The 23976-nt window shown below is 42.0% G+C and overlaps 1 protein-coding gene across 1 annotated transcript; it reads right to left on the reverse strand.

The window, feature by feature from the left end:
- Positions 1-3453: 3453 nt before the first annotated feature.
- On the reverse strand, positions 3454-16780 carry LOC110529989 (inhibin beta A chain). Its single transcript, XM_021612708.2, has 2 exons — positions 15647-16780; positions 3454-6382 (listed from the first exon to the last, which is right to left on the reverse strand). The coding sequence occupies exons 1-2, from the start codon at positions 16137-16139 to the stop codon at positions 5544-5546; spliced, it is 1332 nt and encodes a 443-aa protein (XP_021468383.1). The 5' UTR covers positions 16140-16780; the 3' UTR covers positions 3454-5543.
- Between the last annotated feature and the right edge of the window lie 7196 nt (positions 16781-23976).

Here is a 23976-nt window from a genome sequence, read left to right on the forward strand (position 1 = left end):
TGAAAATGGATTGTAGTTATTCCACAATACTTTCTAAAAGAAGAAAGTTTTAATAGAATAACAAATATTCCAAAACATCCATCCTTATTGCAATGAGACACTAAAGTAACACTGCCAAAAATGTGGCAAAGCAATGAAATGTATGAATACAAAGCATTATGTTTGGGCCACTGGGTACCACTCTTCATATTTTCTAGAATGGTGGTGGCTGCATCATGTTATGGGTATGCTTGTCATCAGGAAGTATTAGGGAGTTTTTATGATAAAAATAAATGGAATACAGCTAAGCACAGAAATAATCCTAAAGAGAAACCTGGTTCAGTCTGCTTTCCAACAGACAAATTCACATTTTACCAATAACCTTTAACACAAGGCCAAATATACACTGGAGTTGCTTACCAAGACCACATTGAATGTTCCTGAGTGGCCTAGTTAGAGTTTTGACTTAAATCAGCTTGAACATCTATGGCAAGACTTGAAAATGGCTGTCTAGCAATGATCAGCAACAAATTTGACAGAGCTTGAAGAATTTTACAAAGAATAATGTGCAAATATTGTATAATCCAGGTGTGCAAAGCTCTCAGAGACTTACCCAGAAAGACTCATAGCTGTAATCACTGCCAAAGGTTATTTTAACATGATTTACTCAGGGGTGTGAATACGTACGTAAATTAGGTATTTCTGTATTTCATTTTCAATAAACTTGGTAAAATTTCTAAAAACATGTTTTCACTTTGTCGTTAAGGAGTATTGTGTGTAGATGGATGAGAAAAAAATATGTAATTCATTTTTAATTCAGGCTGCAAAATGTGGAATAAGGGGTATGAATACTTTCTGGAGGTGCGGTGTGGGCTTAGGTAGACCCTTGTCCCTTGTGTACTTATACCTGCATTTACTGTTGGTCTGCTGCCAGTTTGTCTTGTCTTGCCAATTCTTACACATATATTGTGTAAGAACTGCCCTCCTAAGACTTTTCACACCCTATGCACACCCACACCCTTGTCCTAAACAATACACTAGCCGGTCTCTAAACGCGTACTGTAGGTCCCATTCGTTTCACACCTTTACCAACTGTAAAATGTCCCTTCCACAAAAAGGGTAAAATGCGAACACCATAAACATGTCTTTCCAGCAGATGTACAGTACCAGCAAATATTCTGCAAGAGGTCCAAACAGAGTTCCTACACCACTTACACTACTTCCAGCAGAATCCAGCTGGCCATACGTCGCAGACAGGACAAGACCATTCGCCACAAGGACAAGCACAAGGAGTCTCTCAGCTTTCCCAGCTCACCATGCCAAACACCATTTCCAGTGTACCGAAGCCGGATAAAGGATAGTGTGGCTCAGCCTCAGACCATGTAGAACCACCATAAAATAAATATGGATCTTTTCTATCGATCTTCGAAATTTGACTGCATTAATGGGAACGCCAAAGATATTTATATACAGTGCATTCGGAAAGTATTCAGACCCTTGACTTTTCCACATTTTGTTACGTTACAGCCTTATTCTAGACATTTTAGACATTTTTAACACATTTTCCAAATAAATACAAAAAATTACATACGTATTCAACAACTTATTTACATACGTTTTCATACATAAGTATTCAGATCCTTTGCTAGCAGACTTGAAATTGAGCCTTACATCGTGTTTCCATTGATCATCCTTGAGATGTTTCTACAACCTCTTTTTGCTTTGTCATAATGGGTTATCGTGTGTAGATTGAGGGAATTTTTTAAATAAATTTTAGAATAAGGCTGTAAAATGTGGAAAAAGTCAAGGGGTATGAATACTTAAATACAGATTGGTGAGTGCTGCATGGTTGTCCTTCTGGAAGGTTCTCCCATCTCCACAGAGGAACTCTGAAGCTCTGTCAGAGTGAGCATCGGGTTCTTGGTCACCTCCCTGAGGGGAACCAGCTCTAGGAAGAATATTGGTGGTTCCAAACGTCTTCCATTTAAGAATGATGGAGGCAACTGTGTTCTTGGGGACCTTCAATGCTGCTTCCCCAGATCTGTGCCTCAACACAAACCTGTCTGTGAGCTCTACGTAAAATTCCTTCGACCTCATGGCTTGGTGTTTGCTCTGACATGCATTGTCAACTGCGGGACCTTATTTGGACTGGTGTGTGCCTTTCCAAATCATGTCCAATCAATTGCATTTACTACAGGTGGACTCCAATCAAGTTGTAGAAACATCTTAAGGATGATCAATGTAAACAGGATGCATTTTTGTTTTCTATTTTTAATACATTTGCAAAAAGTTCAAAGAACCTGTTTTCACTTTGTCATTATGGGTTATTGTGTTTAGATTGATAAGGGGAAAAGTATTTAATCAATTTTAGAATAAGGCTGTAACATAACAAAATGTGCACAGGCACAGACATTACATTTAGAACTAATAGAAAGAAATATGGCATATCCCTAAACTTTTTCATTGTGAGCAAAGTGTACAAATGTACCTAGGTACGTAGGCAGACAGTATCTAGCTACATCCATATCTATCAGGGAGGCTTAGACAAATATTTTTGTAGTAAAACCAGCTTATCAGTTTCAGAGATTATTTTGCATCATGCCTATGATTTTGTGAGTTTGAAAGGCATCCACTGTCATAATCATAACCAATGTCAAGCCTTGTCAATTATGTTACTGTAAAAAAGGCCATGCCTGTGTACGGTGACTTTCCCTACAGTCCCATTGGAGTGAGTTCTTCCCCTCTCAGGGGTCTATTACCGCCTCTTGGTTTCAGCCAATCTGTGTGCCCGAATGGACATTTGGACTCTGGCTCCTCCCACACTACCTCAGAGTGGTTATTGTCTTCAGCCAATTAGGACACAAAGTTTGGCTGGGGACCATGTTTTCAGTGTGTTTTCTAGAAGTGTTTGTATGTGCATCAGCAACGTAAATTGGGCCACTCAGGAACGTTTCTTTTCATCATAAATAACTCCCAGTCGTTGCCGATAATAGGCATACCCATAACATGATGCCGAAGAGTGGTACTCAGAATGTGTTGTGTTGGATTTGACCCAAACATAACGTTTTTTATTCATGACATAACGTTCATTGCTTTGCCAAATCTTTTGCAGTTTTACTTTTGTGCCTTATTGCAAGAAGGATGGAATATTCGTTATTCTGTACAGGCTTGCTTCTTTTAGAAAGTATTTTGAAGTAACTACAATGTTGTTGATCCATCCTAATTTTTTCTCCTATCACAGTCATTAAACTCTGTATCACAAAAAATCTGAACTCATCATGAGGGGACGCAATTGCTCGCGGGTCTGCTTACCGACACCATTCTGCTGGTGGAGTATACACACACCATTCCAACACAGAATAGCTGCTTTTTAACATATTTCATGACCATTATTTGTAAGGAAAACTATTTCACTCATATTGTAAGTAATTATAGGTCATGTTTCATAGAAATCTGGAAACACTGGACAATTACTTCAAGCAATTTTTTTATTGGAACTCCTGTTAGCCTTAGCATCATTACATACATTTCCTCCCAGGATATTTCAAGCCAGGGATCTGAAAAACAAGCACGTGCCAACAAGGGGCCCTGAACCATCTTTAGGGCCACGAGATAGCACTCCTCTGAGGCCTGCTTGCCAAATCACTCCAATCGTCCTCCTCCTTGGCATCTTATAAGGGGTTATCAGCGAGCACTCACGTCTCTTGCCCTTGAAGCCTGTGGAATGTTTGCTGCTCGCCTTGTTTATGGTCAGACATGGCCCTGCAACTGCAGCTCAATGTCACTCACAAGCATCCAGCCAACCAGCTTTGTGGCAGGGCTAGTTTGTCCCTCGCTGGGGTTGCATTCCCTGCTGGTGTTGGCTCCACAGTAGCCACTTTATGTCCATGTGTCTAAGACAGCCTGACAGACTTTTTGCGTCATTTTGCACATTTTCTACCTTTTTCCCCCATCATAAATGTAAAAGCATTGGATTTGGAGTAAGCGTTGACTGGACGAAATTTCAACCATTGTGAAAACCTGGACGCATTAAGTAAAGTGTTACGGATAACTGAAACAAAACATGACAGAAATAGTATAACGCATTGTGTTTAATGATGAAGCAAAAAATTGCTGCCAAATAAATTATATAAAAAAATATCCATAAGCAACAGTTCTGATTTGTACAACAGAGCAAAATCATTTTCAGTAACTCAAGAGTATGTAAAGTTGTCTAAATGTGTTGTTTCAGTGTCTTCTCTTCTCTCAAACACATTCCCTGACCTTTGTATGTTTGTCATTTATGACATGTGTAATGTTATGAATATCATCATATATTTCATATGTTTGGAACACCACTGCTCTCCAATTTCAGTTTGAAAGAAGTGTTGAACAAAAGAAGCAGGAAAAAAGTCATACCAAATGGATTTAACCATTGGAAGACATTTTCAGACTCTTTGAAGTGTTCGTTTCATAATTTTCATAGATTGGTCAAAGTGTTTTTTTTTCTTTGTCATCACCAGTTGTTAGGAAGATTAATCAAGATGCTTTAGTAGAGAATGTCCTTCTGGTAAATGAATCATATTGAAAAAGCTAATGGTGCTCCCATCTTTGGCCTTACTTTGATTGAGAGACTATCCGTAGCTATAGTATGTGCTGTTTATGTGTTAAATGTGTCTTGTGTATAGTCTTCTCTTTAAAAAAATAGTTTTTTAAATGTAACCTTTATTTAACTACGTAAGTCAGTTAAGAACAAATTCTTATTTACAATGACAGCCAACCAGGGAACAGCAGGTTAACTGCCTTGTTCAGGGACAGAACCTTGTCAGCTCAGAGATTCAATCCAGCAACCTTTCAGTTACTGGCCCAACGCTCTAACCACTGGGCTACCTGCAGTATCTCTTCATGCAGGCCCAAATGCCAGTTACCGTCAATGTGATCAAGCTGGCAAGAATGTTGGTATAGTGCAAATTTCAACATTCATTATTTTTATGTACAAAGACAAAGTAGTTCAGAAATGGATAACAATAATAATAATTCTAATAATAAACCTTGTTAATAATTATATTAGTGTTTGGCTCCAGTAGCTGGTCAAACCTATGTCTTTCAAGTATCTCTCAACAATAACAATACAAACATTTGAAACACAGACACACATTTGGAGAAAAAAAGTACTAAAAAAAGTCTACTTTGTATACAATTAAGAAACAAAACACATATAAAGAAACATTAACAAAAATACAACACATCGTAATACTTCATCAGTTGCATAGTTTTTTTTCAGGGAACTGTTCCATGTTCATTGCAGTGCAGAGAAGCAGGAATCACATTGCGCATAAACAGTGATAAGTAGTCTCACTCTGTCTCCATTTAACAAAAATATATGATGTATCTCTTTTTTATCTGAAAGTGCCACAGAGACTATTCCGATTTAACGATACCCTGTCAGATAATAAGACAAAACAGACAGATCAGTCAAAGAACTCCCCAAAAATGTATTGTCCATCATACCAGTTATATTATGTCCATCATATCAATGGTGCCTATTTATTATGGATGAGTCTTTTACTGCTCTGTACTGTCTCTTACGAGCAGCCGCACTCATCCACGATCATGTTCTGGATGTCCTTCTTGATGATCTTCTGCTCCTCGTTGTAGTAGAGCATGGACATGGCGCGTAGTCGCGTGGGCACGCAGCATGACTTGATGTTCTGGAAGGGCGCGTAGCCCCGCATGCGGTAGTGGTTAATGACAGTGGAGTGAAAGGACAGCGAGGAACCAGTGATGCTGGCTACATGGCTGGGGCAGTCACCCTCGCAGTAGTTGGCGTGGTAGCCTGGCGGAGCGATGATCCAGTCGTTCCAGCCGATGTCCTTGAAGTTGACATAGAACTGCCTCTTGCAGCACATGTGCATCTTGTCGTCGCACTCCAGGCCTCGTTTGGCACGGCGGTGAGCGTGTTCCTCCTCGCCAGGCCGCAGTACGACCATGAGGAATGGCCGGTGGGACTGTTCCCTCTCCCGTCCCGGTTGCTCGTCCTCGGTGGGGACCAAGACGGGTTTGGCACCCACCTCGGTGCACAGTGGGCAGGAGACTCGCAGGTCCAGGACTCTGCCACCGGTATCCAGCAGGGACTGGATGCTGCGTGGCACGGGGAGAGTATGCCAGCCGCTGCGCCGTGTGTCCACCATCTTCTCTGACACCAACTCCTCCTCCTCGCCCTGGGTCTCAGTGGAGGTGGATGCAGAGCCTGGAGCTTTCGGCTTCTGCCGGCGGCGCTGCAGAAGCTGGATGTTCACTTTTCCCTTGACCCGCCCTGTCCCCTTGGCCAGCTTCAGGAAGAGCCACACGTTGGCCTGCTCCACCACCGAGAGCTCGCTGCCCTCCTTGGAAATGTCAAAGGTCATGGCAGATGGAGAGTTTCCTAGAGCAGGAAAGGGAATAGGGCATTTAGTCATCACAATGAGAGCAATGCTTCAAATGTTCACAGTCATTTTGGTTAGGCAACACATGCATGTTTTTGGGGCTCTGCTAAAAACAAATGAGTATGTTGAAAAAAGGCTGTACAGAAATGATGACTGGAGCTGTGCCCCTTTCTGTCCAATAATGTAATTTCTGAAAAATATTTCTGTCCTTTTAGGGAACCCCTTTTGGCTTAAGAGCAACACCAAAGGTAAAAGCCGTATAGCCTCTTTAAATCAATTTAAATGCTTACTCTGTGTATTAAATAGAGTTTTGGGCTAAATGAGAGATACACAATATGACCAAAAAAAGTTATGTGGACACCTCCTCATCGAACAACTCAATCCAAAATCATAGTCATTAATATGGAGTTGGTCCCCCCTTTGCTGCTATAACAGCCTCCACTCGTTCCACTAGATGTTGGAACATTGCTGCGGGGATTTGCTTCCATTCAGCCACAAGAGCATTGGTGAGGTTGGGCACTGATGTTTGGTGATTAGGCCTGGTCGCAGTCAGTGTTCCAATTCATCCCAAAGGTGTTTGATGGGGTTTAGGCCATGCCTGTGTGCAGGCCAGACAAGTTCTTCCACACCGATCTCCACAAACCATTTCTGTATGGAACTCACTTTGTGCAAAGGAAACAGGAAAGGGCCTTCCCCAAACTGTTGCCACAAAGTTGGAAGCACAACATTGTCTACAATGACATTGTAAATCAAATCAAGTAATATTTTATTGGTCACATACACGTGATTAGCAGATGTTATTTTGGGTGTAGCGAAATGCTTGTGCTTCTAGCTCCGACAGTGCAGTAATATCTAACAAGTAACATCTAACAATTTACACAATAAATACCCAATACACACAAATCTAAGTATGAATTAATTAAGACTATATACAGTGCCTTGCGAAAGTATTCGGCCCCCTTGAACTTTGCGACCTTTTGCCACATTTCAGGCTTCAAACATAAAGATATAAAACTGTATTTTTTTGTGAAGAATCAACAAGTGGGACACAATCATGAAGTGGAACGACATTTATTGGATATTTCAAACTTTTTTAACAAATCAAAAACTGAAAAATTGGGCGTGCAAAATTATTCAGCCCCCTTAAGTTAATACTTTGTAGCGCCACCTTTTGCTGCGATTACAGCTGTAAGTCGCTTGGGGTATGTCTCTATCAGTTTTGCACATCGAGAGACTGAAATTTTGTTCCCATTCCTCCTTGCAAAACAGCTCGAGCTCAGTGAGGTTGGATGGAGAGCATTTGTGAACAGCAGTTTTCAGTTCTTTCCACAGATTCTCGATTGGATTCAGGTCTGGACTTTGACTTGGCCATTCTAACACCTGGATATGTTTATTTTTGAACCATTCCATTGTAGATTTTGCTTTATTTGTATTTTTTTTGGATCATTGTCTTGTTGGAAGACAAATCTCCATCCCAGTCTCAGGTCTTTTGCAGACTCCATCAGGTTTTCTTCCAGAATGGTCCTGTATTTGGCTCCATCCATCTTCCCATCAATTTTAACCATCTTCCCTGTCCCTGCTGAAGAAAAGCAGGCCCAAACCATGATGCTGCCACCACCATGTTTGACAGTGGGGATGGTGTGTTCAGGGTGATGAGCTGTGTTGCTTTTACACCAAACATAACGTTTTGCATTGTTGCCATAAAGTTAAATTTTGGTTTCATCTGACCAGAGCACCTTCTTCCACATGCTTGGTGTGTCTCCCAGGTGGCTTGTGGCAAACTTTAAATGACAGTTTTTATGGATATCTTTAAGAAATGGCTTTCTTCTTGCCACTCTTCCATAAAGGCCAGATTTGTGCAATATATTGTTGTCCTATGGACAGAGTCTCCCACCTCAGCTGTAGATCTCTGCAGTTCATCCAGAGTGATCATGGGCCTCTTGGCTGCATCTCTGATCAGTCTTCTCCTTGTATGAGCTGAAAGTTTAGAGGGACGGCCAGGTCTTGGTAGATTTGCAGTGGTCTGATACTCCTTCCATTTCAATATTATCGCTTGCACAGTGCTCCTTGGGATGTTTAAAGCTTGGGAAATGTTTTTGTATCCAAATCCGGCTTTAAACTTCTTCACAACAGTATCTCGGACCTGCCTGGTGTGTTCCTTGTTCTTCATGATGCTCTCTGCGCTTTTAACGGACCTCTGAGACTATCACAGTGCAGGTGCATTTATACGGAGACTTGATTACACACAGGTGGATTGTATTTATCATCATTAGTCATTTAGGTCAACATTGGATCATTCAGAGATCCTCACTGAACTTCTGGAGAGAGTTTGCTGCACTGAAAGTAAAGGGGCTGAATAATTTTGCACGCCCAATTTTTCAGTTTTTGATTTGTTAAAAAAGTTTGAAATATCCAATAAATATCGTTCCACTTCATGATTGTGTCCCACTTGTTGTTGATTCTTCACAAAAAAATACAGTTTTATATCTTTATGTTTGAAGCCTGAAATGTGGCAAAAGGTCGCAAAGTTCAAGGGGGCCGAATACTTTCGCAAGGCACTGTACATATGGACAAGCGATATCAGAGCAGAACGAACTAAGATACAGTAGAATAGTATAGAATACAGTATATACATATGAGATAAGTAATGCAAGATATCTAAACATTATTAAGTGAATGAGATACCGTAGAATAGTATAGAAAACAGTATATAGACATGAGATGAGTAATGCCAGATGTGTAAACATTAAGTAACTATGATACCGTATAATAGTATAGAATACAGTATATACATATGAAATGATTAATGCAAGATATGTAAACATTATTAAGTGGCTAAGATACTGTAGAATAGTATAGAATACAGTATATACATATGAGATGAGTAATGCCAGATATGTAAACATTATTAAAGTGACTAGTGTTCCATTCCTTAAAGTGGCCAGTGATTTCTAGCCTATGCCTATAGGCAGCAGCCTCTAATGTGCTAGTGATGGCTGTTTAACAGTCTGATGGCCTTGCGATAGAAGCTGTTTTTCAGCCTCTCGGTCCCAGCTTTGATGCACCTGTACTGACCTTGTCTTCTGGTTGATAGTGGGGTGAACAGGCAGTGGCTCAGGTGGTTGATGTCCTTGATGATCTTTTTGGCCTTCCTGTGACATCGGGTGCTGTAGCTGTCCTGGAGGGCGGGTGGTTTGCCCCCGGTAATGAGTTGGGCAGACTGCACCACCCTTTGGAGAGCCTTGCGGTTGCGGGTGGTGCAGTTGCCGTACCAGGCGGTGATATAGCCCGACAGGATGCTTTCAATTTCGCATCTGTAAAAGTTGTGAGGGTTTTAGGTGACAAGCCAAATTTCTTTAGCCTCCTGAGGTTGAAGAGGCTCTGTTGCTCTGTCTGTGTGGGTGGTCCATTTCAATTTGTCAGTGATGTGTACACCAAGGAACTTGAAGCTTTTCACCTTCTCCACTGCGGTCCCGTCGATATTAATAGAGGGGTGCACCCTCTACTGTTTCCTGAAGTCCACGATCATCTCCTTTGTTTTGTTGACATTGTATGCTTTAGCGTTAAGATTTCTCTTCACTGGAACTAAGGTGCCAAGCCAGAACCATGAAAAACAGCCCCAGACCATTATTCCTCCTCCACAAAACTTTACAACTGGCATTATGTATTGGGGCAGGTAGCGTTCTCCTGGCATCCGCCATACCCAGATTCGTCTGGGTTCGACTACCAGATGGTGAAACGGGTCTAATGGTGGCGATCTTTACACCACTCCAGTCAACGTTTGGCATTGCACATGGTGATGTTAGGCTTGTATGTGGCTAGTCTGCCATAGAAATCCATTTCATGAAGCTCCCGACTAATATTTTTTTTTTGTTTTTTGGGGGGGGGGGGGCTGGATCTTGTGCAATGTTGGTTCCAGAGGCAGTTTGGAACACCAAGGACAGATGATTTTTATGCTCTACACCCTTCAGCACTCAGTGGTCGTGTTCTGTGAGCTTGCGTGGCCTACCACTTTGTGGCTGAGCTGTAGTTGCTCTAATACATTTCCACTTCCCAATAACAGCACAATAACAGCACAATAACAGCACTTACAGCACACTCTAGTAGGGCAGAAATTTGACTAACTGACTTGTTGTAAAGGTGGCATCCTATGATGGTTCCACATTGAAAGTCACTGAGCTCCTCTTTAAGGTCATTCTAATGCCAATGTTTGTCTATGGAGATTGCATGGCTGTGTGCTCGATTTTATACACCAGTCAGCAACGGGTGTGGCTGAAATAGCCAAAACCACTCATTTGAAGGGGTGTCCACATACTTTTGTATATATAGTGTATTATGCATGCTATTGACAGTGGACACTCCATTCTATCCAAACTCCATACTCTGTACAAGACTGTATTTGTTCAAGGTCTGTCATGTCTGATTAGGTGGGCTCAGAAGTATCTTCCCCAGTCACTTTGGCATCTGTTTACTTTGGAAAGCAATGGGCTGTGAGAGGGTTGTTGTGAGCCTGGTTACACTTTATAATAACCGCCTAGTTACTTTCATGAATAAACGGTAGGTTAGGGTCCTGGAGATGCAGTGATTGGACATGTGTATGGTGTCCATATTAGGACAGCCTCATGAACACCAATTGGACATATTTGTTGTCTGATATGGCTATTGTTCATGCTTAAACGCTTAAAAAAATATATTATAATAAATGTTATACAAACGTATGAATTTGAAAATAAATGTTTTCAAATAAAATACTAATACACTCATCCTTATTCATGAAAGCTCTTATAAAGTGTTATTTCTAAAAACAGATCCCCTTTTAATCTCATACTCTCAAACAAACTTGAGTTAATCAGAGCGTGTAGGACATTCTAACCCACAACACAAACTGTCTTCTTTAATCTCTCTGAGTCCTGCAGGATCGAGAGGGCCTTTGTGGGTTGTTCACACGCCACAGTCCTGGGTCATGTCCAGTAGGGAGAACATTTTTTGAAAGGAAGAGGTAACTTCCTGAACTTGTCCAATAAGAAACGCTTGTTTAGGCCTACATTTTAAAACGGACCCAGGAGTGGTGGCCTGTCTACGGAGAGCTACTGAGAAGTCTCTCTCCACTGTCACCATGCTGCAATTGAGACAAAGTTCAACCATGTGCAACCCGTCACTTAACAACACACATCCCCAATTGCCAGCCTATCTCACATTGCATACCTATTTTAAGGAAAAAGGCACAACGCTGGAAAGAGGCACAACTCAGACACTTCATTCAGGATAAAGTGGAGTTGCCCAGGAGCAGGTTAGAGCTGAAGGATTTCTTGCCATAGAAATGTACCTGCATGGGTAAAAGGTGAGAAACCTTGGTGTCAACGGTTATCCCAAGTTGAACTCAGAATTGACCAAAGTTAGCTCGCTAACTCCTCTATCCCACGAAGAAGTATACCCCTCAGACATGGAATAACAACAGATAAATAATCTTTAGGTGACCACAACAATGGATACTTTGTCCTGGACTAAATTCAATTGTGCCCACGTATAGAATTCCTCCATTACATCTGACTAAATTCAAGTTCAACCCTCTCCTGTAGCACTTCCAATGTCCAGTATAAGATAACACTTCAAAAATGCGCAATGAGGATCTGCACAGCAAAAGTGGTTAATCATCTGTAATGTTGTAACTATTTGTGTTCAATACTTTTAACACACACAGTGTTATTTTAACCCTCTAGTCTTTAAACACGTTTTAAAAATGTACACTCAAAAATGTCTATAGCTACCACGTTTGGTTCCTTGAAAGTTGTGGGAACGCTCGTTTTTGGTTTCACATTGGTTCTAGGAACAAAGCCATACGTTTCCTGACCAGTAAAACTGAATGTGTTCTAAGACCATTTGAGGAATTCGTGCATAGCTGGTGCTCAGCGGTGTCCTGGGAATCGCACCAAATTTATCACAGACAAAAAGGACAACTACTTTAGCTAACCAAATAAAGCACAGTCACCACCAAAACAGTCAGAGTTGTACATTTTTTGGGAGTGCTTTGGGGGCTTTTGTACTGAAAAGGGAGCAACTCATATCTCTTATGGATATGGATATGCATGTACAGTAAAACCAAACAACACTAAATGTATTTATACTTTTTCGACAACAGAAATCCCTCCCTCCCTAGCAAGGCTCTCTATCTCTTTTTCCTTTTACTTGCAATGAATGAATGAACAAACAAAACAGGGAAAATAGAAAAGCTTGAAAGCGAAGCACCTCTAAATATATTTGGCTAGATAGCGCAGCAGATAAAAAAAGAAAAGCATCTTCATCTTCCAAGAAATCTCAGTCGGCGAAAAAAGACCATCGCCACTACAGGAATGTCATTAACGATGTGTTATTGGTTCCTGACTATTCATTCAGAGTAGACGGTAGTGCTGATTGCTGTGAGAGGTGGCAGGCGCCTCTCTCTCTCTGTCCCCTCCCTTCTCACTATTTTGGTCCTCTCCCACTCTCTCTTTTTCTCTCTTGGTCACCCTCTTTTTTCTCTTTCTCTTTATTCTCTCTCTTTTTCTCCCTCTCTATCCTCTCTCCTTCTCCCCCATCCCCATATCCACTTATAGCCTCCACAGTAATTATTTGGCCCCATATTTGGATGAATGAAGTGATTATGTACGGTTAGAAACCGCGCAGGTATGTCGGTCGGGCCCTTCGACCCCCCCTGCGCATCGTTAATCCCCCCTAATTTCACCGCCACTTTTTTAAATCCAAGGTTCATACAAAAGGGTGGTTATTTAAAGCACCAAGCCATTATGCACATTTATGTAAGCAAGCAAGCAGGAGAAGAATGTGCTTGTCACATGCTGGTTGCGCCGCTCTGCTGCCATACACAATGGCCAGCCCGCAATCAGGAGAGCCTCCAGAATCAGAGCATCCCCCTCGTTGCGGTGGCGTGCAGCGCATGAGAGCACACTGTTGCACGTGGAGGGGATACATGTTGTAGTTCTGATGCATTGTATTAAAACTCTCCTATTGTTGTTTTCGTATCGTTGTCTCTGATTCATCCACTTCACACCTGCATATGAAAATTCCCAACTATAGATGTGAACGTGGTTGACGTATTTCAATCAAGTGGTTGACCCGCTGTTGTAAAATTCTGAAAACCGAGGCCTAAAATGCAAAAACCCATACATTAGGATACAGTTATACTGTGAAGTTTTTTGTATCGATACAAAGTGCCACTAGACTTCACCAACCAAACGCTGGGTATAAATTAAACTGGGTTAGGTCTCATTCAGAGCCTGATCTTGTGGTAGCGTTGGTAGGACGACAGTAGCTTTAAGGCCGATTTCCCCCGACTGCCAGACAATTGATTCCCTGCAAACTCCCTGCCTAGGATTTCCCACAGCCAACAGCCCAGGTTTTTTATACACACAATTACCAAGCAGTATGCGGTACATTGGTTAATAGACCAATAACAAAGAAAGTTCCAAACCTCTGGCAATAACAGATAGTTTTCAGTCCCCCCCCCCAACTCAGAGCACTCCAAGCTAAATTCTTGCAAGATAAATATTTTTGGGGCAAAAGTAATGGAAATCTATTTCATGGAAATCTATTACAGTAAGGTACTTAAATTGTAACCCAGAAATGATTTGATATTGATATTTAAAAAATATATACGCTTACCCTAACCATAGCCCTAACCTCAACCCTTGCCGCAATCCTTGTTTTAAACCTAATGCTAGCCTCAGCAAGCAGTTGCTTATCAACAGATTGTTTGCTGATAGATTGACCATCTGTAGATCATCTATATGGGACTATACAAATAAAGTGTGACCCAAGTCACTACAATGTTTAAATCGGCAAGACCAACAAAGTGTGAACAAAAATTCGCTACCCTGTTTAAATTGACAAGACATACAGCGGAGAAATGTATATGATTTTCCTGGATATGGCTATGGAGAAATTAATTGTTACCATTGATGTGCCCGCACACATACACACTAACTCCAAGAGAGGAGGATGGAGGAACAGGCAGATGCATGCACACACTAATACTCATGGTTATTGACACACTCACTGACACACAGTTTATTGAGCATTTGAGATAATATTAATTTAGTCATGAATTATAGTCCATCTTGAACTACATTTATACACATCTAGCATGTCACATAATTTACAATTCCTTGTTCTTAATCTAATACCAACATTTCATGTAACCTTTATTTAACCTGGCAAGCCGGCTAAGAACAAATTCTTATTTCCAATGATGACCTGGCAAACATATTTTGCAAAATCCTTAAGTGCCCTCTAGTAGCTGAGTACACACTGAAATCATTTTGAGTCAAAAACCGCATTCGACACTCGCTTAAGCGTGGGGAACTCGTGCTAGCTAAAGATGCCAAGGCACGTGGGTAGCCGGTGCGCATAACCCCCGAACGAAGAAATTGCAAAGGGACGTCAATAGTTTAATCTAAGCCGTGTTGACTACAAATTCGAAGAGATGCCTTAAGCACCACAGACACACATCAATATTGAAACAGACCCAAACCCAGGCACACACATTTTACACATGCAGGTAGCACGTTATTTAATTGCCCGCTTGCATACTTTTAATTTAATTTTTAAATCATCACTGTATATTTAATAAATCACTGTGTGTTTATTTAATGAAAACAAATTCAAACTTATATTTTAATCATTTATTTCCACGAGCCTCCTTTTGCCAATCGAAATGCTCAGTCTGATCGTGATGATACAAATGTAAATATATTTACATACACAGCACTGATTGGTCGATAGGATCGTCTAGACTCTAGAGCCTACCCAACTTAGATCTTCAAAGTAGGAGGATGCATATGCAAATAAAAGATGACTGGTCATTGGTCAGAATAATCAGATCAGATTGTGAAAAATTCCATCCCACCTAAACAGGCTGAAATTCCAGGAGTTTTTTTTTTAAGGCTCTTAAAACTAAAAGGGTTTTATCATAATTTTCACAATTTCAGGGTGTTATTTCAACCTCATAGTGTGAAAATATTATTTTAAAAGATTGAACATTTTTGGGACTGCACTGCCCTTTTAAACAACTGTTTCCACAGGTTTACCTGATATTTATCAGGAAATAATTATGTGATAACAGTGAGTACTTTCAGGTACTATAACAACGGATTAATAGTGCTGAGTGGTGCTTCTTTAAATGAATCAAACAAATCAAGAAAGTAATTGATGTTATTACTGTAACTGCTAACCACACAAACATACAGAGGCACACAAAATCGCTGACTCACCTGGCTCGGCAAAGGTAATGATCTCGGAGGGCGGCTCGGGCAGTGCCGCCCACTCACCGCCAGCACCCCCCAGTCCCTCCTCCTGGATCTCCACCCTGCCGTCCTCACCCACACGGCCAACGTGTAGTTTCTTGATGGCGTTGAGCAGGGCGGCGCGTGGCACCGGGTGCGTGACGTTGGGCCGTGCACTCAGGTGGAGCATGTTGAGGATGTGCCGCTTCACCGCTTCCACCATGTCCGTTTGGCCCGAAGTCCAAGCCACAGATTCAGATGCTGATTCAAATCCAGGAGGGACCGGGTCATAACCCCTCGTCATCTGGGCCAGCACACAGGACGGACAGTTGGTCACCTGGGTCTCCTCCACCAGCCCCTGCTCTGGCATGGCCACATCCACAGCTGCCAGAGGTCCAGCCAAAGTAGGGGATCCACATCCTGTCTGAAGCCTGGCGAGAAGCAACGCCAGCACCCCGGCAAACGCGGCTAACAAGGGCATCCTGTGCCACAGAACGCCGACTCACACACGTGCACACAATACTTGGAGAAGGGTGAGTAGAGGACAGCAGCACACCGGACAGCTCTCCTCACCTTATCTCTCCCGATTCACAAGGTGTTGATGGGGTTTCACCGACACCAACAAAGCACTTGTGTGGGAGACAGAAATAACAAGTTTGAGAAAAGTACAATCCTTCTCTGAGTGAGGTGCTGCTAGCTTCAAAAAGTTGGATGTTGGAAAGTAGAGATTTGAGACCAGGCAATGCCCTTGTATTACTCCTATGGGGTAAAGCACTTTACCTCACTACTATCTTTACTTGGTCTCACAAACCAGGTCTTTGCTCCAGTCCTCATAAACCACTTCTCTTGTCAATTCCAGAAAAGCAAGCTCTCTGCTTTGTAAAACCATTCCTCTTGTTTTGTCCAGTTGGTAAAATAAGGTTTACTGTATAAAAATAGAAACTCTTGTCCAGTCTTTGTAAAAACGAAGTGTTTGGGAGAGTGTGCACTCTAGTTTAGTCCTTGCAAAAAGAAGTGTGGTGGTGTCCTGTCCTGCTGATATGCACAGCACTGGAGAAGCCTCAGAGAGCTCACTATATCGGAGTTGAATGGCTTTGTCGAAGTGGGCAGGGTTAGAGTGCCTCTCACTCTCACCACTCTCTCTTTTGCCTCTCACTGTAATTATACCTCCCTCCCTTCCTTTATCCCTCCCTCTATACCCCCCATTACTACTGTGTGTTTCATTACTTCTGAATCACAACTATGTGTTCATCCTTTTAAATTTTAACTAACAAGTTCAACTTCAGGCAAACACAAGAGTCAGTCAGGTCACCTCCACAAGTTAGTCTATGTTTTTTGATTGAATTTTCTTTCTCTGTTTTGCTATCTTTCTATATAGTGTCTGCATTGGATGGTTTTTGTAGCATGCTTGTGGGGTTTTCTTGCACGTCACGATGGAGGAGGCGGAAGAGGCACTGTGTGCGCACTGAGTCTCCCTGATTCATTCATACCACACACCAACACACACACAGACGTGTTCACCCTCATCCACATTTTCACACACACACCCCAGCAAGCACATAATGTTCTGAGAACCATATGTTTCTAAGAGCTTGGGGAGAGCATGGTTGTCCTATGGTTATTTTGCATAAACCTTCCCACAGCTTTCTGGGAATGGTGCAGGATAGCTGCTTGGCTTTGGAACATTCTCAGCACATTTAACGAACTTCACAAAAAAAAAAGTACTTTCTTACTTTACTTTTCCTAAAAGTTCAAACATGGTTACATTTAAATTCAGTTTTGGTAATGTTCTAGGAACGTTCTCCAACTGGTTTGACAAAGAAATAACATTTTTCTGTGGGATATTTCGTGGCTCTTTTTAAAGTCATGTTCTCATTGTTCTGAGAACTTTAAGAAAACCACAAGAAAACTTTAGTAACGTTCAGAGAACGCTCTAAGATTGTTATTTAAAATACATTCTGTTCTCAGCATCAACAAAACGTGTGGTCAGGTGTGTTCTTAATGAGGGCTTGTTTCTTTTGAAATTGGGTCTGTTTGAATAGATTAAAATGAACAGCTTTGTTTGAGTAAAAAATAATAATAATAACATGGGATGCTAGTTCCACCCTGGTGGCACAGTGGACTAAGTCCGTGGATAGAGAACAAAAGATCATAGGTTTGACCCTACTGATGCCGTGCCACAATAACAAATAAATGTGATTGCATGATTAATGTCTAAGCAAATTAATTCCCATGTGTCCTATCTGTGCTTGGTGTTCAACACAGTTAAACTAAGCTAGAAGTGTTATTTAATTACCTTTAAATAACCTACAATTTTCATTCTCAGAACGTTGATAAAACCATAGTAAAATATTCTCAGAATGTCCTTGAAACCTAAAAATCTATGTTCCTAGAAAAGGTGAAATGTTCACTTCTGTTCTCAGAATGTTAAATAGTTTTCCCTTTATACTGGTGAGGAAACGTATGGTTTTGTTCCCAGTATCAATGGGGAACCAAAAACGTACATTCCCACAACTTCCAAGGAACCAAATATACTAGCTGGGATAAAGCGGGCATGCCCACTGACTGGTCTCAGTTCCAGTTACAAAACACACACAGGTAAGCTATATTCATTACATACCTAGTGTCATCGTACCACTGATTTCACGTTGGATGGATTCTCTAGGGAATTTGTCTTCGACCCAGTTTCAAGTTTTAAGGTCACGTTAAGGTCAAGTTTTAAGCTCTAAACCCAACAATGCAGTAGTCAATATCAATGTAGTACCCAAGAGTCAATGTAAAGGCCTCTAGGGGTCTACATCAGCTCATGTCACGGTTATGGTGGGATTTGGTCCACAAGACCTGGGCTAAAATAATCAATATTTTTTATCAAACACTTTGAGTGTTTAATTGAGCCTGCGTTTGCTTATATTTGGGACTATTCAATTGGCTCCATTGCACCAAGCAAGCTTAAAATCAAATCAAATCAACTTATATTTGTCACATACACATGGTTAGCAGATGTTAATGTGAGTGTAGCGAAATGCTTGTGCTTCTAGTTCCGACAATGCTGTAATAACCAACGAGTAATCTAACCTAACAATTTCACAACAACTACCTTATACACACACAAGTGTAAAGGGATGAAGAATATGTATATAAAGATATATGAATGAGTGATGGTACAGAACGGCATAGGCAAGATGCAGTAGATGGTATCGAGTACAGTATATACATATAAGATGAGCAATGTAGGGTATGTAAACATATAAAAGTGGCATTGTTTAAAGTGGCTAGTGATACATGTATTACATAAAGATGGCAAGATGCAGTAGATGGTATAGAGTACAGTATATACATATGAGATGAGTAATGCAGGGTATGTAAACCTTATATTAAGTGGTATTGTTTAAAGTGGCTAGTGATACATTTTTTACATCAATTTTTCCATTATTAAAGTGGCTGGAGTCGAGTCAGTATTTTGGAAGCAGCCACTCAATGATAGTGGTGGCTGTTTAACAGTCTGATGGCCTTTAGATAGAAGCTGTTTTTCAGTCTCTCGGTCCCTGCTTTGATGCACCTGTACTGACCTCGCCTTCTGGATGATAGCAGGGTGAACAGGCAGTGGCTCGGGTGGTTGTTGTCCTTGATGATCTTTATGGCCTTCCTGTGACATCGGGTGGTATAAGTGTCCTGGGGGGCAGGTAGTTTGCCCCTGGTGATGCGTTGTGCAGACCTCACTACCCTCTGGAGAGCCTTACGGTTGTAGGCGGAGCAGTTGCCGTACCAGGCGGTGATACAGCCCGACAGGATGCTCTCGATTGTGCATCTGTAAAAGTTTGTGAGTGCTTTTGGTGACAAGCCAAATTTCTTCAGCCTCCTGAGGTTGAAGAGGCACTGCTGCGCCTTCTTCACCACGCTGTCTGTGGTGGACCAATTCAGTTAGTCCGTGATGTGTACGCCGAGGAACTTAAAACTTACTAGCCTCTCCACTACTGTCCCGTCGATGTGGATAGGGGGGTGCTCCCTCTGCTGTTTCCTGAAGTCCACGATCATCTCCTTTGTTTTGTTGACATTGAGTGTCAGGTTATTTTCTTGACACCACACTCCGAGGGCCCTCACCTCTTCCCTGTAGGCCGTCTCATCGTTGTTGGTAATCAAACCTACCACTGTAGTGTTGTCTGCAAACTTGATGATTGAGTTGGAGGCGTGCATGGCCATGCAGTCGTGGGTGAACAGGGAGTACAGGAGAGGGCTCAGAACGCACCCTTGTGGGGCCCCAGTGTTGAGGATCAGCGGGGTGGAGATGTTGTTACCTACCCTCACCACCTGGGGGCGGCCCATCAGGAATTCCAGTACCCAGTTGCACAGGGCGGGGTCGAGACCCAGGGTCTCGAGCTTGATGACGAGTTTGGAGGGGTACTATGGTGTTAAATGCTGAGCTGTAGTCGATGAACAGCATTCTCACATAGGTATTCATCTTGTCCAGATGGGTTAGGGCAGTGTGCAGTGTGGTTGCGATTGCATCATCTGTGGACCTATTTGGGCGGTAAGCAAATTGGAGTGGGTCTAGGGTGTCAGGTAGGGTGGAGGTGATATGGTCCTTGACTAGTCTCTAGTCAAGGGCCATATCACTGTAGTGATAGTCATTTAGCTCAGTTACCTTAGCTTTCTTGGGAACAGGAACAATGGTGGCCCTCTGGGAACAGCAGACTGGGATAAGGATTGATTGAATATGTCCGTAAACACACCAGCCATCTGGTCTGCGCATGCTCTGAGGACGCGGCTGGGGATGCCGTTGTTTAGTCTGTCTGGGAGCAAGACATCCTGGTCCGCGATGGGGCTGGTTTTCTTTTTGTAATCCGTGATTGACTGAAAGACCCTGCCACATACCTCTTGTGTCTGAGCCGTTGAATTGCGACTCTACTTTGTCTCTATACTGACGCGTAGCTTGTTTGATTGCCTTGCAGAGGGAATAGCTACACTGTTTGTATTCGGTCAGGTTTCCAGTAACCTTGCCCTGATTAAAAGCAGTGGTTCGTGCTTTCAGTTTCGCGTGAATGCTGCCATCAATCCACGGTTTCTGGTTTGGGTAGGTTTTAATAGTTGCTGTGGGTACAACATCACAGATGCACTTGCTAATAAACTCGCTCACCGAATTAGCGTATTCATCAATGTTGTTGTTTGACGCAATGCGGACATATCCCAGTCCACGTGATCGAAGCAATCCTGAAGCGTGGAATCAGATTGGTCGGAACAAGACCTGAGCGCGGGAGCTTCCTGTTTTAGTCTCTGTCTATAGGCTGGAAGCAACAAAATGGAGTCGTGGTCAGTTTTTCCGAAAGGAGGGCGGGGGAGGGCCTTACATGCGTTGCGGAAGTTAGAATAACAATGAGCCAGGGTTTTACCGGCCCTAGTAGCACAATTGATATGCTGATAGAATTTAGGGAGTCTTGTTTTCAGATTAGCCTGGTTAAAAATCTCCAGCTACAATGAACGCAGCCTCAGGATATGTGGTTTCCAGTTTACATAGAGTCAAATAAAGTTTGTTCAGGGCAATAGATGTGTCTGCTTGGGGGGGAATATATGCGGCTGTGATTATAATCGAAGAGAATTCTCTTGGTAGATAATGATAGAAGTCAGGTGAACAGAAGGACTTGAATTCCTGTATGTTATGATCACACCACGTCTCGTTAATCATAAGGCATACACCCACGCCCCTCTTCTTACCAGAAAGATGCTTGTTTCTGTCAGGGCGATGTGTGAAGAAACCAGCTGGCTGTACCGACTCTGATGGCGTGTCTCGAGTGAGCTATGTTTCCGTGAAGCAAAGAACGTTACAGTCTCTTATGTCTCTCTGGAATGCTAACCTTGCTCTGATTTCATCAACCTTGTTGTCAAGAGACTGGACATTGGCGAGTAGTATGCTCGGGAGCTGTGCTTGATGTGCCCCATCTCCGGAGCCTGACCAGAAGACCGCTTCGTCTGCGCCTTTTACGGGTCGTAATGATGGTAAGTTGACGTTGCTCTTATATCCAGTAGTTCCTCCCGATTGTATGTAATAAAACCTAAGATTACCTGGGGTACCCGCCGGAAGTTCATAGCTCAAGTAATTGAAGGAAAACATATACTACTTGAACCCAGGTGTGTTGACTAGTGAGGATCTGTTTCATTTGCCCCTTTTACGGCGTCGTTGTTTTTGGTTCGCCGGCTGGGATCCGATCCATTGTCCTGGGTGGTGGGCAAAACAGAGGATCCGCTTCGGGAAAGTCGTATTCCTGGTCGCAATGATGGTAAGTTGACGTTGCTCTTATATACAGTAGTTCCTGCCCATTGTATGTAATAAAACCTAAGATTACCTGGGGTACCCGTCGGAAGTTTATAGCTCAAGTATTTGAAGAAAAACAAATAGTATTTGAACCCAGGTGTGTTGACTAGTGAAGATCTGTTTCAAATAACTGGCCACACAAAACCTCTAGTTTTAAATGAAAAAAAAATTCTGGGTGAATATTGACAAACTGTACTCTATGCTTTCAATGACATTGCCCCTCAAAGGTCGCTAATGTCTAATGTGAACCTGATATTTTTTCACATTGTGCAGACAGGTTTGTAATTTAAAACTAAATATATTGTATATTCTATTGTGTCATGCACAGGTTTCAAGCAGAACTGATATATACATTTTATTGTGAATAAATACATGCTATCGTTTTAGTTTGATATCCATCAGTTTTATTGAATATCTAATCTGAAATAAACCAAATTATGTCTATGCCATTAGAATGGGACCACAGCTAAAACTAATCCCTCTTGTGGTAATGGTATAAATCTTACCTCAGAGGACTACAAACAGATATACAGAGCTGCTTCTTTCTATTCTGAACAGGGTTGAGATGAATTCCATTTCAATTCAGTCAAATTCAAAAAGTTAACTGAATTACAAAGACAATTTTCCAAATTTCTTTTGAGGAAAATTGGACTAGGAATTTCAGTTTACTTCCTGGACTTGACTGAATTTAAATGGAATTAACCTCTACCCTGATTCCATTTTACTCTATTTTGACAAAGTAAAAATCCGCTGTTCTGCCCCTGACCAAGGCAGTTAACCCACTGTTCCCAGGGCGCCGAAGACGTGGATGTCGATTAAGTTGGGTTGGGTTAAATGCGGAAGACACATTTTAGTTGAATGCATTCAGTTGTACAACTGCCTAGGTATCCCCCTTTCACTTTTCCTTTATTTTGGCTATGTTCCTGATATGCTATCTTAAATCATTCTCTGTAAACTGCCATTACTTTCTTTCTTTTTACCTTACTACTCTTTTTACATTGTCTTTCCCTCTTTACTCCCTGTGACCTCTTTTACCCCAAGCCTTTTTCTCTCCCAGGTGGTGGTTGTTGGTGTTACATAATCATCTTTGTAAAATTAGTTGTGTAAAATCTATAAAAGGCTTGTGTAATCCCAGCCAATGACTTGGAAGAGAGGACCCTTGCCCAGTGCTATACTCACTTCACTGACATCCTCCGTGCTAACGTGATGTGAGTAGGTGCCCGTTGCCCGAGCGTGATTTGGTAGTGGAACGTGTGACAGCAACGCCTCTCCAACAGTTGCCGCTCCAGCTGACTCATGGCACATGCATATCATTATCGTGCACCATCGGGTGTAAGCGTGGAGAGTGCTGTGCCATCCATTCATGATGAGCACTTATCGTTGTTATAGTCTGAGTATGAGTGGCATAGCCTAAAATAGACCCTTTGGAGTGGATGGAGAAAGAGTTGGCTCTAAATGTAGTAGTTCATCATCAGGCAAATAACTGGCCAATTTACCTTCAATCAGTCAGACACAAATTTAAAAGGCTATAATGGACTTTGACTACGAGGAAATACTTAATCAAGCATTATGAGTGTTCTCATGAACGCCATTATACACTGAGTATACCAAACATTAGGAACACCACATTGAGTTGCAACCCCCCACCCCCCTTTTGCCCTCAGAACAGTCTCAATTTGTCAGGGCATGGACTCTACAAGGTGTTGAAAGTGTTCCATAGGGATGCTGGCCCATGGTGACTCCAATGTGTCAAGTTGTCTGGATATCCTTTGCATGGTGGACCACTCTCGATACACATGGGAAGCTGTTGAGTGTGAAAAACCCAGCAGCATTACAGCTCTTGACACAAACTATCATACCCCGTTCAAAGGTAATTACATGTTTTGTCTTGCCCATTAACCCTCTGAATGTCACACACACAAAACAAATCAAAAACTTTGCCACATGCGCCGAATAAAACAAGTGTAGACCTTACCGTGAAATGCTTACTTGCAAGCCCTTAACCAACAGT

This window comes from Oncorhynchus mykiss, chromosome 8 (assembly GCF_013265735.2).
Source record: "Oncorhynchus mykiss isolate Arlee chromosome 8, USDA_OmykA_1.1, whole genome shotgun sequence".
Classification (NCBI taxonomy): domain Eukaryota; kingdom Metazoa; phylum Chordata; class Actinopteri; order Salmoniformes; family Salmonidae; genus Oncorhynchus; species Oncorhynchus mykiss.

Excerpts from the sequence above, each read along its gene's own strand:
- LOC110529989 (XM_021612708.2), bottom strand. The coding sequence starts at position 16,139 with ATGCCCTTGTTAGCCGCGTTTGCCGGGGTGCTGGCGTTGCTTCTCGCC. Across the intron at positions 6,383-15,646 it reads CATTACCTTTGCCGAGCCAG|GAAACTCTCCATCTGCCATG; the intron begins GTGAGTCAGCGA and ends TTCCTGCTCTAG.